We start from the raw sequence: 16,670 nt of genomic DNA on the forward strand, positions 1-16,670 counted from the left end.
CATTTAATTAATACGTTTTATGCCTTTCATTTTCAGTTGTTCTATTTAGATATCTAAAAAAGATTTTTCAAGTTTTCAACAACATAACATTTTTTTTAAAAATAAATTATTTATCTTTTAAAAATAATGTATGAAATAAATTATATTTTTAAAATAATAGACAAATAAAATTAAACGAAAGAAATAATATAGTACTGGGTCATAAATCGTTTTCACTGAATGCCTTTTATGCCTACTCAGCTTTTTCTAATTAAAGTTATTTACTATAATTTTCTCTTTATTCCTCAATTTCATCTTTTCCCTCTTTTATTGTTCAGTCTCAGCTTCTCATCCATATAGCTTTGCACCAATGGGTTGTTCTCTTCTCTCGCATTTCAGTATGGTCACCTATTCTGCACCTCGTTTCGTCTCTTCAACGTATTCATCTCTCTCTCACTCTCATTCTCTGTTGATTTCAAGTTATCCATTGATTATCTTCAATTTTGTTTCGATTTGTTTGTATTTAGCAGGTCTAGCGGATTAAGTATTGGTGGATACTTGAGAAGAACACGGATGATTCGTCAACAAGCTGGTGGAGATTTCCGGTGCTTTTGCAGTAGTGTAACGGTATCTGAACCTGTGAACTCCGAGTCTTCTTCAAGTCCTGTAAGGTAATGCAGCTCGAATTATGTAAACTGGATTTGTTTTGTACATATGAATTAGTGAATGATACTCGATTGTGATTTACTTTCCAGTTTATGTAATGCAAACTGAGAAATATCAAGAGTTAATAGGCAAAAGCACACATGAAGTATACTGTTTTTTCGAGTTTCATACTTGAATTGTGTTTATCGAAACATCACTTTAACTATCAGTTGTTTTCTTTATTACTTGAAATATCATCATTGTTCAGGTAGAAAAAAAGGAACAACTGATAGTTGTGGTATGTTCCGATGAATATTTGGTGATAGTTCAAGTATGAAACTCGAAACCGAGATTTATTGGACAAAAAACACAGATATGTCATTGATTTCTTCAAGCATTTTGATTTGATAGCCTGATTGTTGAAGGAAATGTTGATTCAATTAATCAATTGTGATTTACTTGCCAATTTGTGTAATGCAACTGAGAGATAATTTTTTTAATTGGACAAAAAACTCAGATATTTCATTGCTTTCTTCAAGCATTTCAGTTTGACAGTTTGGTAATTATGGGCTTGTTGATTAATTTGTACAAACTCTTGATTCATGTGTGAATTGTCAATTAGTGTGTCTAATCATTTATTCTGCACTGCTTGACTTGTTTATCCAGCTTGACTTTAGTGTTTGGGAAGTTCAATTTCAAGGTTGATTTGTTGCTTCTAGGTGATTTTAAGTTGATTTTTGTCATTGTTAATGAATGATAAATTCATAACAATTGATTTCCCCCTCAATTCAGCATTCACAGCAGTCCTGGAATGGTCTTCAACCTTTTGAACTAGAGAGTATAATGAATCCATGACAATCAGTGATTGGTTCCAAATCTTAATGATTATGCTGTTCCAGAATGCTAAAAGCTTGTGTTTTACAAGAGTAATAATTAAGCAATCACGCAACTTTTACAGTATAGTTGTATGATTTATGTCTAATTTTTAACTTTAACTCTTCTTGCACTTTATGCCCATATTATGTGGTTCCATATATCAGTACTTCGGAAAGTAGAAGATTTTGTTATTTTAATTTTCAATCTATTTTAAACCTAGTTTAATTTGTGGAATTGCCGGACTACACTTGTGGGATTACAATGGGTATGGGTATTATGTTGTTTAACTTGTGGAAATGAAAAATTCTTAGAATGAACATCTTTATCAATAAGTTATGAAGTTGTTGGTCATGCCTCAAGATATGGAGAAATATGATCCTTGTGGTTTATGGTACCATGAGGCATCATATGAACCTCTCTAGGGTGATTCTCAAAAAAGGCATTTATGCAAAGTGCTACACACTCGCTGGTTATTTGAAAGTTCAGATCACCATGATAGTTAATGATTTTCGTGATTAGAATGTTTTTTTTTTAATTTACAGGAAGAGAATAGTCTCCGGTGTTCAGCCTACTGGATCTATACATCTGGGGAATTACCTTGGTGCCATAAAGAACTGGATACGATTGCAGGTTGGCTTCTTTGTATTTTCTTATACTTCCCGTTGGGAAAGACTCTATGTAATAGAAGTTTTAACTTAGTTACAACATACTCCTAGCAATTGAGATCCTTTGTTTTTGTTGCTGTCTTCTTATATAGTTTCTGAATATCCTATTGATGTTATGTTTTGCAATCTGAAGCTAAGGTGCAAGTGCGTCCTACTAATGTACCATGTTGAATGGTGATTAAGTTTTCCACTTTTAGCTTTTACTCTAGAACTTCTTGTGTTAAAATATGTTTGTAGATTTGCCTTGGTGTGGTCAAATTCACGTACACCCATATTGGAAATTTATATATCATGAATCTAAGACTTCCAAATTTCTATGACTACTTTGGTTTTCATTTCACTGATACTCATTTCACAATGGAGGCCAGTATCAGCCAGGAAAACTTTGTTGAATGAACATTGTCAAATCCACACCTCTTAGTCATCATTTTGCAACATCTTTTTGCTATATGTTACTGTGGATTGCCCATCAAGGTCTGATGGGCAACGTTTCAGGATTCAAACTTACTTGCTAGCATGTATATCAACTCCTTATGAATTGAATATCTGCTGATCTCTTTGGTTTTCACTGCATTATGTTGTTGCCTCAGTTGGTTTTTCGAATGGAATAGTGAACCCAATTGCTAACACAGATTGATGAGGAGACAGTGGATGTTATAACACATACATGTTAATGGTTCCTGTTTTTGTTTGGGTTCTTTCTAATTATTTGAATACTCAATTAAATGGCCTATTTTAAAAGAAATTCTGGAATTCCTTTAATGCTAGTATTCAGTTGATAGTAAATGACATTTTTAAAAAGAAAGAAATTCTGGAAATCCCATAATTCTAGTACTCAGTTGATTGGTAATTACAGTCTGTGTAACATATAAGACGTGTGAAGAGATTTATTATCATTTTACACATAAAAGAAAAGAGCTTTGCTATTAAATTTTTTTCTATTTCTCACATTATTATATTTTCTTTTCAGAAATTTCAATATGGATTTGTATTACACAATTACTCTTTTCACCGACGAGTTTTCTCTTTTCAGGATACATATGAGACATTCTTCTTCATTGTGGACCTTCATGCGGTATTTTTCAAATTTACAGACTATTCCCTAATCATATGTCGTTTCTTTGCAATTTTCTCATGCCATTTTACATTTTATGGAATATACATATGAACTTGCATTATCAAGTAATAGTGCTATGATACCCTTTGTCCTTCGGTCTTTTCTTTCACTTTATGTTTGAGGCTTATCCCATCTGGAGAAATTCCCAAAAATTAGAGAACTCTTTTTGTTTCATTCTTGAAGAATTCCTCCTCCTTGGTGAAGGTAATATTGTTTCAGATGTTTCCAGATAACTTTGCAATATGAAGCACAACAATTGCTAAAGGCAACAAGGGATACAGCTGCTATTTATCTAGCATGTGGTGTAGATCCTTCTAAGGTCTACTATTTGTCTTCTCTAACATATATATTACATTGTAGCAATATCCCTTGCATTCTGATCACTGCAACTTTGGTTTCAGGCTTCAGTCTTTGTGCAGTCGCATGTTCGTGCTCATGTAGAGTTGATGTGGCTTTTGAGTTCTGCAACACCTATTGGTTGGCTCAATAGAATGATTCAATTTAAAGAGAAATCACGGAAGGCGGTGCGTTGTTGTTGTATGCAGCCCTGTCTCCACAGAGTGTCAATCTTTCAATATCTCAATTTCTGTCTTTTAGGATTAGGCAACCTATACATATTTGACTCATCAAATCTTTTTGAAGGAGTTCTATTTTAAACTTATCATCTCATAAACTGTAATTTGATGCTTCATATGTAAAAGGTGCTATAAGTATGAACTCAACCAAAGGATGTTTTGGATAAACTAATAGTAGGTAGATTTGATATCAAGTGTGAATATAAAACCTGGGGAGAACTTCTATAAGTGGCAAAAGATAATTCATTTATTTTTCTCTGACTATCTTTCTAAGTGCCATTGATGTCATTGGGCTCAACATAAATGTGTTCAGGTGAATATAGTTCTTACTTTTAGCTGCAGATTACACTTTTGCTCAACATGTGTTTGCTGCTTGGCTCTTGAACTTATGACCTTCAATGCTGCATGAAATCTTGCTTGTTTACACACCTATTTAGTTACCGGTCATCCTTTCTGTTCTATAGATCACTTCCTCTATTGTGTGCAGTTAGTAGTCAAGGTCAGTTTTGGTATTTCTTTACTGTTTCCTACAAACAACATTTATCAAACATCATTTTGATTTGAAGATCCTAACTTCATTGAGAGGACCAATTTTGATCCTAACTTCATTGAGAGGACCAATTTTAAGTCCCATGACCCAGTATGCATACCTACTACCATATGAAAGCTTGAAATATATAAGCATGCTTTTAATGGGTATGCCTTTGGACCCCCCTATCTCGAGCAGAAACATGTATGTATGCTTCGGGGTTCTTACTTATCTCATTTCAGGCGTCTAGACTTATTTGAATTGTTGAAATAGCATAATTACTGCCTGAAATTGGAACCAAAAAATTGAATGAACCTTTTATCTTGACGACATCCAGACGGTTGGTTGCTGGGTTTGTCCCCATCTGTTACAGAAACATCATAAGTCTGCTTTTTTTTTTAAATACTTTTCTTATATTAAAACCTTTAGCTCTATGTTGTACCCGACTGTTTTTTAGTGTCTCTACTGGTTGTTTTTTAATACATTTCTTCTCTATGCAGGGGGATGAAAATGTGGGTGTTGCTCTTTTAACCTATCCTGTGCTAATGGCTGCTGATATTCTTCTGTATCAGGTGTTACCCATCTCCATATTTCACTAACCCTAGTTGATATGCCTCGGATTTATTTTTCATGAAGAAGAATCTTGATTTGTTGCATTCAGTATTTTGATTATCATAATATCTTGAGGTATCCTTGGCGGAGCTTGCTAATGCCACTGCAGTCCTTGCCACAATTTTTCACCAACTGTAATCTTGAAAGTGTGTAAATATGTGTGGATCTGATGTATTTGAGTATCTTTCTTGCAGTCTGATCTTGTCCCTGTCGGAGAGGATCAGAAGCAACATCTGGAGTTGACAAGAGAGCTGGCTGAGCGTGTAAACTATTTATATGGAGGAAGGAAGTGGAAGAAGCTGGGAGGGTAAGTCATAAGGTAGTCACGTTTTGCTCTAAATACATATATTTGATTGTATACTTGCCTTTTGTTGTTTGACTTTTTTGTGTCCCTTCTTTTCTTGGTTACTAGGAAGTAGCTGATTCTGTTTCAACTTGTCAAAAGAAAATCACTTTGTCATTTCTCTGTAACAGGAGAGGTGGTGCACTCTTCAAGGTGGATTCTCAACTGTTGTCTGGTTGATACCCTTCACTTCTGTACATTATTATTTGTATAGGTGAAAACACTTGTCAGTATGATTTTGTCAATGTAGGTTCCTGAACCCCTTATTCCACCCACTGGGGCTCGAATCATGTCCCTTACTGATGGCCTTTCCAAGGTTTGCAATCTCTTAAGTTCAAACAACTTCTTTTCTTTCTTTTCTTCTCCTGCAAGGACTCTTTCTTAGAAGCTTAAAAGTTGTAGCTGCACAAATATACAGAAGGCAATTGAATTTCAGTAACTGAACTCTTAAATGATTAAATTTCAGTGAAATGCGGATGAGAAAAGTCTTTTCATATATAACGAATGACAAATGTACATAGAGTTTCACGCACTTCACTTTATAGTATCCTGTTAATGGTGAATTCTGATGAGAAATTATATAGAGACAGGAAATTACCATTCTAGTACAAACGTATGTATTTGATTTGATTCTACTTGATCTGCAGCAGCAACTATAACAGCGCCTCAATGCGAAACTAGTTGGGTTTTGTCATGTGCTGTATACCCATCCTACTCCATTTGACCTACAGCCAAGAATGTTTTTGGGATAATCCTAGCACGGAAGGAGTGGTAGCATTTCCCAAGAGAACATGTTATAATGTTATTGTTAGAAATTTTTGCTTCTGTCAACTTGATAACGCTTTTTCTAGAAATGTAGCCCACAATGTACAAACGGGAGAGGAAGGATTTGAATCTACATACAAGTTGCAACACCATTTTACTTCCCAACTTAACTTTTAAGATAGTTTTGTGACATTTCAAAGACTGAAACGGTTAAGGCATTCTGCGAGACAAAAATTCTTACATGAGTGAACGTAGGCATAGCCAATGTGAAAGTATGGTGTGAACCTCTATTGGAGACTAAGTAATTCCTCCCCATCTAAGAAAATTGATCTTCATCTTGCGATAGTTACTGCCTAAAGCCTTTGTCATATTTGTCTCAGTTTCATTGATAAATTTGTGCATCTTTCCTATATATTTTTCTAATTAAGTGTGTTCGACAGATGTCAAAGTCAGCACCATCTGATCAGTCGAGAATCAATTTGCTAGATTCAAAAGATGTAAGTAATTTTTTTTGGGTCATCTGCTAATTATTTTCAGCATTCTTTATGTATTTCCCTTTCAAATGTGGGTTGATGTATTTGAACATGATGATAAAAACTTGAATAGACTAATCATATTCTGGATGTACCATTGTAAGAAGGAAAGAGAAAAAGACAAGTTTGCAGCTTCTCGTCTTTGGGTATCTGCAATTCCATCTAGAAGTTCATCATAAATACTTTTCAATTCTCTTTTTCTCTCTTTGTTTATATTTAGTTTATTCCACATTCCGTTTATTGGTTTCAGATTAACATATCTGAGAATTACGATTAGTAAAAGAATGTCTAGGGCATTAGTGGATTTCAGGGTCTAGTGTCAACAAAGCTAATTCAATCTGAAAAGCTAGCAGTTGGAGTTAAGTCCAAGGTTCATTTTCCTAAACAAGGTATTAAAGCTAGAATCATAATTATTCTTTGTTAAAACAATGTCATGCCTAGTTGTTATGTTGCATGGGCTCCAAATATTCAGCCTCAGGCATGTGGACACATTAGAGGTTCACATTGTTTAGGCCTTTACTCAACTTAAAAAAGCTAGCTGTTGCAGTTAATTTAAGTGCAAGGTTCATTTTTCTAAACATGTTATTAAATTCAGATTCATATCCATTCTCAGTTTAAGCAATGTCTTGCTGGGGTGTTATGTTGCCTGTGCTCCAAATGTCCAGCCTTTTGCATGCGGAGGCATTACAGGTCCATACTGGTTGGGAACATGGGTTGTAGTGGCTTTATTAATAGCTAAGCAATTGGACTAAGAGGTGACATGAACACTTGACCATATTTTAGGATTATTTGTCTTTGGTTGAATATCCAACTTTGTCCTAAATTAATATACATCTTCTAAAAAGGAAAGTCTAACCATATTTTATTAATGGTAATATATTAAACAACACTTCCTTTCATCCCAACAAAGCGTATCTTCAATTTTGACCTTAAGAAACCAAAAATAAATAAATAATTATCTCTTTTTCTGAGAAAAAATCTGACGTCCATTCTTTTATATTAAACAATAACAGTTTAAATTCAAATTCAATACTTGTGTCATTTCCATTGAGTAGAGGTTCTAAGTATGAAATGTGAAGTTGTAGGCATTTTTTTTAATGAATCTTTAGCAGCGATGACCTTTCGATACCAAAATAAAGTTTTGTTGGGGTAATTGTTGTATGTTGAACATTAGACCTATTTCACGCGTAATGTGGGATTTTTTGTTCTTTTCTTAGGTAATAGCAAATAAAATAAAACGGTGCAAGACTGATGCGTTTCCCGGGTAAGCAACCAATCACTCCTGATGTGGATGCTTGCAGAATATTATTTTGTCTTTTCCATTGACACTTTAATGTCCTACTTATAATTTCTAAAAGAAAAAGCTTCTCTGAAGGCTTAGACCGTGACAAGGCACGTGAAATACATCCAACATTAAATAATTTCTCAATAACTACTTTCTTGTGCTGAGTTATAATTTCTTCTGTTGTTTTATTTACCAATACACAGCTTGGAGTTTGACAATGCAGAAAGACCTGAATGTAACAATCTTCTTTCCATTTATCAGCTAGTTTCAGGCAAGACCAAGCAGGTGAATCACCTCATATTCAATGCTAATAATTTGTGTACATTACCCTTCTGTGTTTTTTTTCTTTCACCAATACTATGTATGCCTCTTCGTTAATGGGTGACAGGTTAACTTTAGCATGTAACTGTAACTTATGTTTGCACAGTTTATTTTGTGGTTCTTTCTTGCAGTTCCTTGTGCTGTTAATTACAACTTATGTTTGCACAGTTTATTCTGTGATTCTTTCTTACAGTTCCTTGTGCTGTTAATTACAACCTAAGGTATTGGGAAATCAAGCCACTGCCTTGGTCCCATTTTATGTGATGCATACAATTGAGAGAGTCAATATTTTTTTTTTGATCAAGGTAACATGTTTTTTATATATAAGTAATCATCAGCATAAAAATGCTGGAATCCAAAAAGATGTTGAGGACATCCTTCTTAAAAGGATCAGATTTGCATTAAAATCCAAAAAGAAGAATTCTGTAAATTGCTTGTGTCTTCAAAGATCTAGAGTTCCTCTCCTTCCAAATTGTCCACCAGATGCTTTTCTCTGACAAATTTTCTTGAACGTCTATTTATGGCTGTCAAAATCCATCAGAGGCAGAAACGAATAACATGATCAGATGTTTAGAACATCCTCATTCTTCTTACAAGGATCAGATTTGCACCAAAATCCAAAAGAATAAAGTAAATAGCTTGTGTCTTTGAAGCATCTAGAGTTCCTCTCCTTCCAAATTGTCCACCAGATGCTTTTCTCTGACAACTTTTCTTGAACGTAAATTTATGGCTTTCAAAATCTGTCAGGGAGGCAGAAATGAATAACATGAAATCTTGAGAATTTCTATTCTGCAATGTTCTAAAAATTCTGAAATCTTGAGAAATCCATTAGAGGCAGAGACAAATACCTCAACCAATGCAGACATTCTATCAATGTTCTCCACTGTTTAAATTATCAATAGCTTGAGGGAAAAGCTAAGCTGTGGATTTCCAAATTCCTTCGTTTCTTCTCATTCTACATGATACTAAAGTCTTTGACCCTTCTTTGAATAATCAAACTGGGTACTGTAAAAAAAATTCTTCCTCCTCATTCTACGTAAACAACTTCAATTATTTTTCTTTCATTGCTATCAATTTAATTTTTAAGTCTAAAAGGAACTTCCACATTAAAGGTCTGGCAAAATGTGTCATGAAATAGGTAAATTTCTCTCTTTTTTGGGTGGTTGAGTTTGAGGGTGCAAAATCGGTTCCTCTATATTACATTGTCCAAGCAATAATGGAGAAGTTAAATCTCAAAGACTTGATGTTGCAGGAGGTTGCAGAAGAATGCAGAGATATGAATTGGGGAACATTCAAAATCGTGCTTACAGATGCTTTAGTTGATCATCTACACCCTATCCAGGTTTCTTCTTTCGCATGTGATGCTTCCTGATAGCTTTGTGTTAGTTGGATGGTTGTGCTTGTGTAGTTGATGTGTCCATGATATATTTGTTTTAGATCTAGTTGGAAATTCAGCTAAAATGCATCCGCATGCTTATACTGGAGAATCACGAGTGCGTGAACTAGTAACCTACTTCTTAGTGTAGTCAATGTCACAGAGCTAGAAACTTGGTAAGAAATATAGTTTGAGAGTGGCAATAAAGTGCATTTAGTGCTATTATCTCTTTATATACCTCCTTTTTTCGATCTTTTTCCACCACAAGTATTGAAGACTTTAGAATATAAGGGTGACATAAACTGTCCTTGAGGTTTTAATTTGCGACACTTACTTTATAGTTACATTTCTTATAATAGCTTTGTGGGAATACAGATGGTTGCATCTTTATATATGAATTTTGGTGCTACCCTTTTGGTAGCAATAAACTTTCTTGCTAGTATTTTGCATCTAGGTATCAACTTATCACATCAACTCTTTTGCGTTAACTTTTCATTTTCCTCTGTAACGTCTTTTTTTTGTTTCAACTTCACTTTGGGGTTATAGTTTCTTCGACAGGATACATTTCTGTTTCGCATCTGGCAATTGCAAGGATAAAGATGATTCATCTCGATTGCAAGCCTAGTTTTCTGTCCAGTGTTTTATTTCTTCAAAGATAGTTTTGCACAAGTTCTTTTGGTTTGCACTTTGCAGGTACGCTACGAGGAAATCATATCCGACTCAAGTTACTTGGACGAAGTTTTAGCAGAGGGAGCCAGAAAAGCAGCAGACATAGCAGATGTTACTGTAAATAATGTCTACCAGGCAATGGGATTCTTGAAGAGATGAGCATGACCGCTGCTGCATGAAAACCAAAGATGCAGAGGTCAATGTGATATTTTTAAAGCATACATGCATCGGTATGTGTTCCAAAACTCCACTCGCAGAATTACACTAGAAATGTTGTTGTCACAATCTCAATGGAGGACGTATCACCGATTTTGCTATTTATGTTTAGTCAAGTTGTAAAAATAATTTTTGTACTCCTTTTCTACTCATAGTATTAGTTCGAGTCTTGAATTAATTTTTCATGCTGCAAGTTGCTTTTAGCCTTAATACACTTGCACTATTGTATTGGCTAAACCTAAATGGAGAAGAAACTTTTCCAAAACTTTATATTTTGATTTATAAAAATCCATCAATAACTGCTTGCAGAAGTAATGCAACAAGTAATCTTGTTTAAACTATGCTGCTTTCCTTTGTTATTTGTAACGAAACTGCGAATTAAAATGGAAGTTAGAAAGTTGGGCTGTTTAATGGGGTTAAATCCTCATTTAACATGTAGTTAATTTCATCTAATTAACAGTTAATCAATCCTAGTATTGCTCCTTGTGAGATCGATTTATATTTGATAACAATAGTCTTTACCTTATCTGTAGAATGCGTAATATATCAGGTTGTTGTCCTCAAGAATGACACTTTTTGGATGATAAAAAGCTCTCCAGTAATAAACTCAAATTAAGTCCAGATAGCAAACTATGCACAACAACACTTAAATGTAACCCCAAAATAAAATTAATGAAGAAAGTAGAATGGATTGCTGTCTTCCAGTATTGTCTGAACCATAAAATACAAAACCAAAGGAAATTGCAGTGAAACTATCTTCAAACATCTAGCGTGAATCGTAAACAGATTGGATGTCATTGGAGGAAATATAATTAAAAGTAGAGGACAAATAAAGCCTAAAAATAACACACTCAAATATACATTAGAACTGAAGATGCAGGTGCTCGATTCATGGTACGAACCCAATGTCCTTGAAGTACTCATGCTCAAGGGCGCTTCGGGCAGTGATTCTCTTGCTGGGGTCTAGGTAAAGCATTTTCTGAAACATCAATAAGCCAGGACATGATGAGTAATGGGGGCACATATACCAGCATGAGAGATTGAAGGCTAAAATATTGTATCGTCTAATCATCAAACATTATTCATTGTTCGCGTGAAAACCTACTCATAGTTCAAATGAAGAGAAGTACCAAAGTGATCCATCGGGTTTACAAGATGAAAGTTGCTATTTCCATAAAAATAAACTGCACCATAATGACCCACCACCCAGTAAATGTCCTCCAAATAAAAAGGAGAATTAAGAAGGAAAAAAAAAATGGACGCACAACGGAAGGTAAACAGAAGAGCGTAGGCTGAACAAAACTGAAACAAGTATATGGATGCAGATTCTGAAACGGTTAATAAGAAAGAAATGTACAATCATAAAGCAGGAGCTACATTCAAACATGTTTTGCATGCTCATAAGATGCATATACCATTTTTAACTAGAATGTGAACTTACACCAATGAGATCAAGGCCTGCTGCACCAAGATTAGGGACTACAGTTCCTAAGTCCTGCGAATTTAAATGGCTCCAATTATATAATTCATAGGATGTTATCCTCATAGTATAGCAGGAGTCAAATTGCTAAGGGCAACAAAAAAAAAAACGTAAATTACCTTAGATGGCCACTTTGGAAAAGCAGATTTAAAATCAGGCAAAGAAGTCACTCCAGGCCATGTATCCTCATTTGGAGTACCCACAACTCTTCATAGAAGGAAAAAGTAGAGAAGCATCTCATCATTGGAAATATTCAATAAACACGACGCACAAGGAAAGGAAAAGCTGACATTCCATGATTCAAGAAATCTCACTCTAGCATTCTTTTTTTTGAAATAATTCCCACTCGAGCATTCTCTTTATAGAATTTGATGATTAATAGTTATAAACATGTTAATAGTGATATTTTGGCGATAAACATCATAAAGCCAATATATGAACCTTGTTAAGCCTCATAGAGGGGAATGTAAATAAAATAAATTACTAATATGCGTATCACCATAAGGAAATGCACATCATAGGCCATCCATAAGGATGGTTATGGAATTCCGAACCATGAGGCTTATCCATGCTCTTATATTCTGTTCACTCAGCCCCCTACATTCTGCCTGATTTTTGAGTTCTAATTATCTTAGTCTGTGATGCATAAAGGAGGTCAGTAGAATGTTCCGTGCCTATTCCTTTCTAAGAAGGGCTAGTTACAAAGATGAAAATGGGATCTGCAGTCTGTTGACAAGAAGGACACTTCCATCATCAAAGTATATTCCTTCCACAAAGAACATTGTCTTCATAAAGAATTAGTGATGCACATTGTTTTATCAATAAGAATAATTACGTATATTAAAACCTGAAAATCTTGAAAAGTTCGTCAATCTCGGAGTCACCCGGAAACAGAGGCCGCTGGTTCACCATCTCAGCAAATATGCAGCCTACTGACCAAACATCAACAGGAGTAGAGTAGTGGCGTGATCCTAGCAGTATTTCTGGTGCCCTGTACCATAACGTCACCACCTGAAACAAAAAGTCAACTATTGAAGACCCAAGGAAATAAAAGCTAGATAAATACCCTTGCTCCTCCAATTGCTTGGTTAATACAGAAGATAAAAGAGTATCTTAAATGATAGGGCCAAACCCCTGAATCCTGATCAAAATCTTTATCTTTATCGGAAAACTTAAAGCTATAAATGGTAAAGAAAAACTTCGAAGAGAAAAAAGTTGTTCGCATAGAGAAGATGTATCAGATCCTGAAAAAGTGCGTCAGATGTAAGAGAAGTTTATGCTTTGCAATAACTAGCTTCTCATCAGTCCTAGGGTGCATTAAACAATTGGTAAAGATTCAAGAGAAGTCACAATAAAAGTTTCAGAGAGCTAAACACAATGTTCATACCTCGTGGGTGAAAGTTCTGACAGGAATGCCGAATGCTCTAGCCAATCCAAAGTCTGCAAGCTTTAGAACGTTTGTACGTCTATCTATCAGCAAGTTCTGAGGCTTCAGATCTCGGTGAAGAACTCTATGAGAATGACAATAAGCAATTCCACGGAGAATTTGATACAAAAACATCTGCAAAATTAGAGAGATTGCTTAATTGATGACCATGAACAAGAAGCCTGTGGTCAGAGTGCCTCTCCCTTCCTCCTCCACAAAGACATAATAGAGTTACAAAATTCATCAAGCAGATAGCACATAACGAAACCAGACTTCCAAAGGATCATCCAGTTCTTACTCACTTTTACAAGACGCGGATCCTTAGAGAACTCGGGACATGAGTCCATATGCTTCTTCAAATCCAAGTCGAGATATTCAAACACTAGATATAATCGCTTCTCACTGTGAACCACATCTTGCAACCTGTAACCAGATAGGAAGAAAACTATCTTACAAAATGCAAAAATACCTTTTCGATATTATAAAAGAGAATTTCTATATTGGTATCCAATATATAGATCGTGTTTGGATCTTCTCTCTAGATGCATCTCTATAGAAACACGCTTATATGCATAGATGCATAATCTATAATACCTTCAATTCAAAATGTTTAGATGCTGAACTTTATTTTCTGAATCTAAGTAACTATGAATATGACTACAAGTTATAGCAAACTTAGGTCTATATCCATTACACAGAAACAGCCCTTACGCAACCCAATTACACTTGAAGAAGCGCTAGACATAGAGGGTGAAGTTTTCCCTAGTAAGAACCAGTACATCCCATGGAGCCTTCCCCAGTCCCCAGAGCACAAGAAAAACATCTCCCAACTATGCACTCCATATAGAAGAATTTAAGAAGATAAATAGTTACAAAAATTCTTACACGGCAAAACAAGGGGTAAAAGGAAAACAGCCTGTGCCAGAAAACAAATCAATATTTTACTACTCAAGAAACTGTAATAGTGGAGGCCCTGCTTAAACTGATATGAAGGGGAACTAGACATGAATAAACTGCCTAATCAACTTTACATCTATTCAATAACCACAACAAATAGAGAATACAGCCTCAACCACTCTCATCACAATCACATCCATACAGTAATATTTACAGAAGTAGCAATAAAGACCATATTGCTACAGTGTACCTCACAATGTTTCCATGCTGCATCTCTTTCAAGAGGGAGATTTCTCTAATAGCCGTGCTTGGCACACCCTCGTCTTCCTGCTCCAGCCGAATTTTCTTCAGTGCAATAGTTTCATTAGTTACACGATCACGAGCTTTGTACACTACGCCGTACGTTCCTTCACCAATCTTTTCAACTTTTTCATACTGCAATTACCCACAATATCACTTTCCAATATAAGCATCAGGTAAACAGAAAGCAACTAATGATACAGATGAGGAACTCCTTACCTGGTCCATCTTAGGTCAAACTGGATGGACTCCTGAAAGGCAAAGCAAGAGGAACAAAAAGGAAATTCAGATGAAAAGTAGTGAGAAAGAAAATTTGACACAGATACCTTTTAAGTCATTTTGATTAAGATCAAGTGCATTATCTGTTTTTCAATCAATTTCTTTTTAGATGGATCAACATTCAGTTCAAAGTTGCCACTACTAAATAGGAGCAGCGTAAAGGGGAAAACGCCAGAAATCCCACTCCCCCGAGTTTCAAAAGGAATAACTGGTAATTGCCAAGCTGTACTAGAAATATATACCAAATGATCATGTACACTACACTAACAAGTAACAACTAACATTTTGAGTACATTTCAAATTCAATGCCGAACCAAGCAAGGTTTCCGAACGGCATATATACAGAGAACCAGAATACTCCTGGATAATACTTGCAATTGTAAAACTAAGAGGGAAAAATTAACTTCCACATACTTCGTATCTCATACTTCTCGTAGCTAGTAAGCCATTTCAATTCAAACAACATTAATTTACTACAACAGCATCTTAATACACATTAGAGATCAAAATGAAGATCTCCAATTTACTAAACAGATAATCAGCTCGAATTTCCTCAATCTAACCCCCGAAAATCAGCAGCAAAGTGATCTAACGCAAGCAACAAACTTAGAGGAACTCAAAATTAACACACAAAATGTCACTCATCCACAATAATAAGAAGCAAAAACAAAAACAGTTGAGAGCTATAAAATCAGAAGCAAAGTGATCAAAACGCAAGCAACAAACTTATAGAAACTCAAAATTCACTGGAAATTAACACACGAAATGTCACTCATCCACAATAATCAGAAGCAAAAGAACAACAACTACAGCAATGAATCTATCGAAGATTTCGGAAAATGTAATTAGGGGTAACGAACTGTAACTCACTTGAGTATGTCTAGAGAAGGATATCGCCGTCGTGAACCGGAGGATCGGAGATGAAAAGCTGCCGGCGGTACTGGCGGAGACGGAGTAACTGCTGTTGTAGTTGTACCACAGGGAAACAGTTGTTGGACTTGCAGTCCACCTTTAATATATGGAGCAGAAAAAGGCTATTTACCTCATCTTATTCATTTTTTAATTTATTTTTCACTTTAATTTTCTTTATAATTTTTAATGTTTTTATCCTTTAATTCTATTTATATATTTTTTTATAATTTTGCACAAACAAAAGTTTAATAGTATTACCATATGCTAATAATTATAGTTGACAAAGTGACATTATCTAAAAATACAAGTAAATGAGAATAATTAGTATTTATTTAAAATTAATAATTTATTGGGATTGCATGAATATTGTATTGTGTGTATTTTCCGATATATGTTTGTGATGATTATTGTTTTATAACTATCAAATTTATTGTTACACAATTCATTTTGTTATCGTAGGGTACATATAGATTATCTTATTCTTTTTTTTTTTCTCATAAGCGAAAGAATTAGATTCCTTCTTTATAACTAATGTGAGAAAACTAAACATTAATGATAGATGATCAACAAGTTAAGCAAGGATTGTCCGCATAAGGCACTAATATATCGCTTCCAGAAAGGTGACTTGGTAAGACCAAAATATGGAACAGAGATTGAATGAAGAATTGCTTTTTCTTTAGCGGGAATGGCACCACCTTTTTATTTAGCAACTGCCGACCGGAAGACAAAAGGCAATATTCGAACTGAATGAATTGCATTTGTCTTTTCTGGACAGCATAGAAGGAGCATACAGTATTGCTTTGAGTGTCGAAGGACTTACTGCTTGAGCCAAAAACAAGAAAGCTTGTCAAGGAGAGAACTCCCGAGGAGA

The 16,670-nt window shown here is 34.9% G+C and overlaps 2 protein-coding genes across 3 annotated transcripts; one reads left to right on the forward strand and one right to left on the reverse strand.

The window, feature by feature from the left end:
* The first annotated feature begins 259 nt into the window (after positions 1-259).
* On the forward strand, positions 260-10,820 carry LOC101244069 (tryptophan--tRNA ligase, chloroplastic/mitochondrial). 2 transcript variants are annotated; one of them, XM_069291819.1, is made up of 15 exons: positions 260-417; positions 510-650; positions 2,043-2,130; positions 3,199-3,240; positions 3,512-3,601; positions 3,684-3,806; positions 4,887-4,958; positions 5,193-5,305; positions 5,473-5,494; positions 5,592-5,657; positions 6,547-6,603; positions 7,857-7,903; positions 8,128-8,209; positions 9,498-9,587; positions 10,314-10,820. In XM_069291819.1, exons 1-15 carry the CDS (start codon positions 350-352, stop codon positions 10,446-10,448), a joined length of 1,236 nt encoding a protein of 411 aa, XP_069147920.1. In that variant the 5' UTR covers positions 260-349; the 3' UTR covers positions 10,449-10,820.
* Positions 10,821-11,174: 354 nt separating this feature from the next.
* On the reverse strand, positions 11,175-15,887 carry cdc2A-2 (cyclin-dependent protein kinase p34cdc2). Its single transcript, NM_001247452.2, is given in 9 exon segments — positions 11,175-11,484; positions 11,947-12,000; positions 12,105-12,192; positions 12,833-12,996; positions 13,373-13,546; positions 13,714-13,834; positions 14,559-14,743; positions 14,828-14,859; positions 15,758-15,887. Coding segments are annotated over 8 exon segments (885 nt in total). The 5' UTR covers positions 14,837-14,859; positions 15,758-15,887; the 3' UTR covers positions 11,175-11,394.
* Positions 15,888-16,670: the final 783 nt, after the last annotated feature.

This window comes from Solanum lycopersicum, chromosome 12 (genome assembly GCF_036512215.1).
Source record: "Solanum lycopersicum chromosome 12, SLM_r2.1".
NCBI lineage: Eukaryota > Viridiplantae > Streptophyta > Magnoliopsida > Solanales > Solanaceae > Solanum > Solanum lycopersicum.

Bases quoted from the DNA above. Each gene is read 5' to 3' on its own strand.
- LOC101244069 (XM_069291819.1), top strand. From the start codon at position 350: ATGGGTTGTTCTCTTCTCTCGCATTTCAGTATGGTCACCTATTCTGCA. The intron at 3,807-4,886 runs GTGCGTTGTTGT...TTCTCTATGCAG, and splicing joins AAGAGAAATCACGGAAGGCG to GGGGATGAAAATGTGGGTGT. The intron at 4,959-5,192 runs GTGTTACCCATC...TCTTTCTTGCAG, and splicing joins CTGATATTCTTCTGTATCAG to TCTGATCTTGTCCCTGTCGG.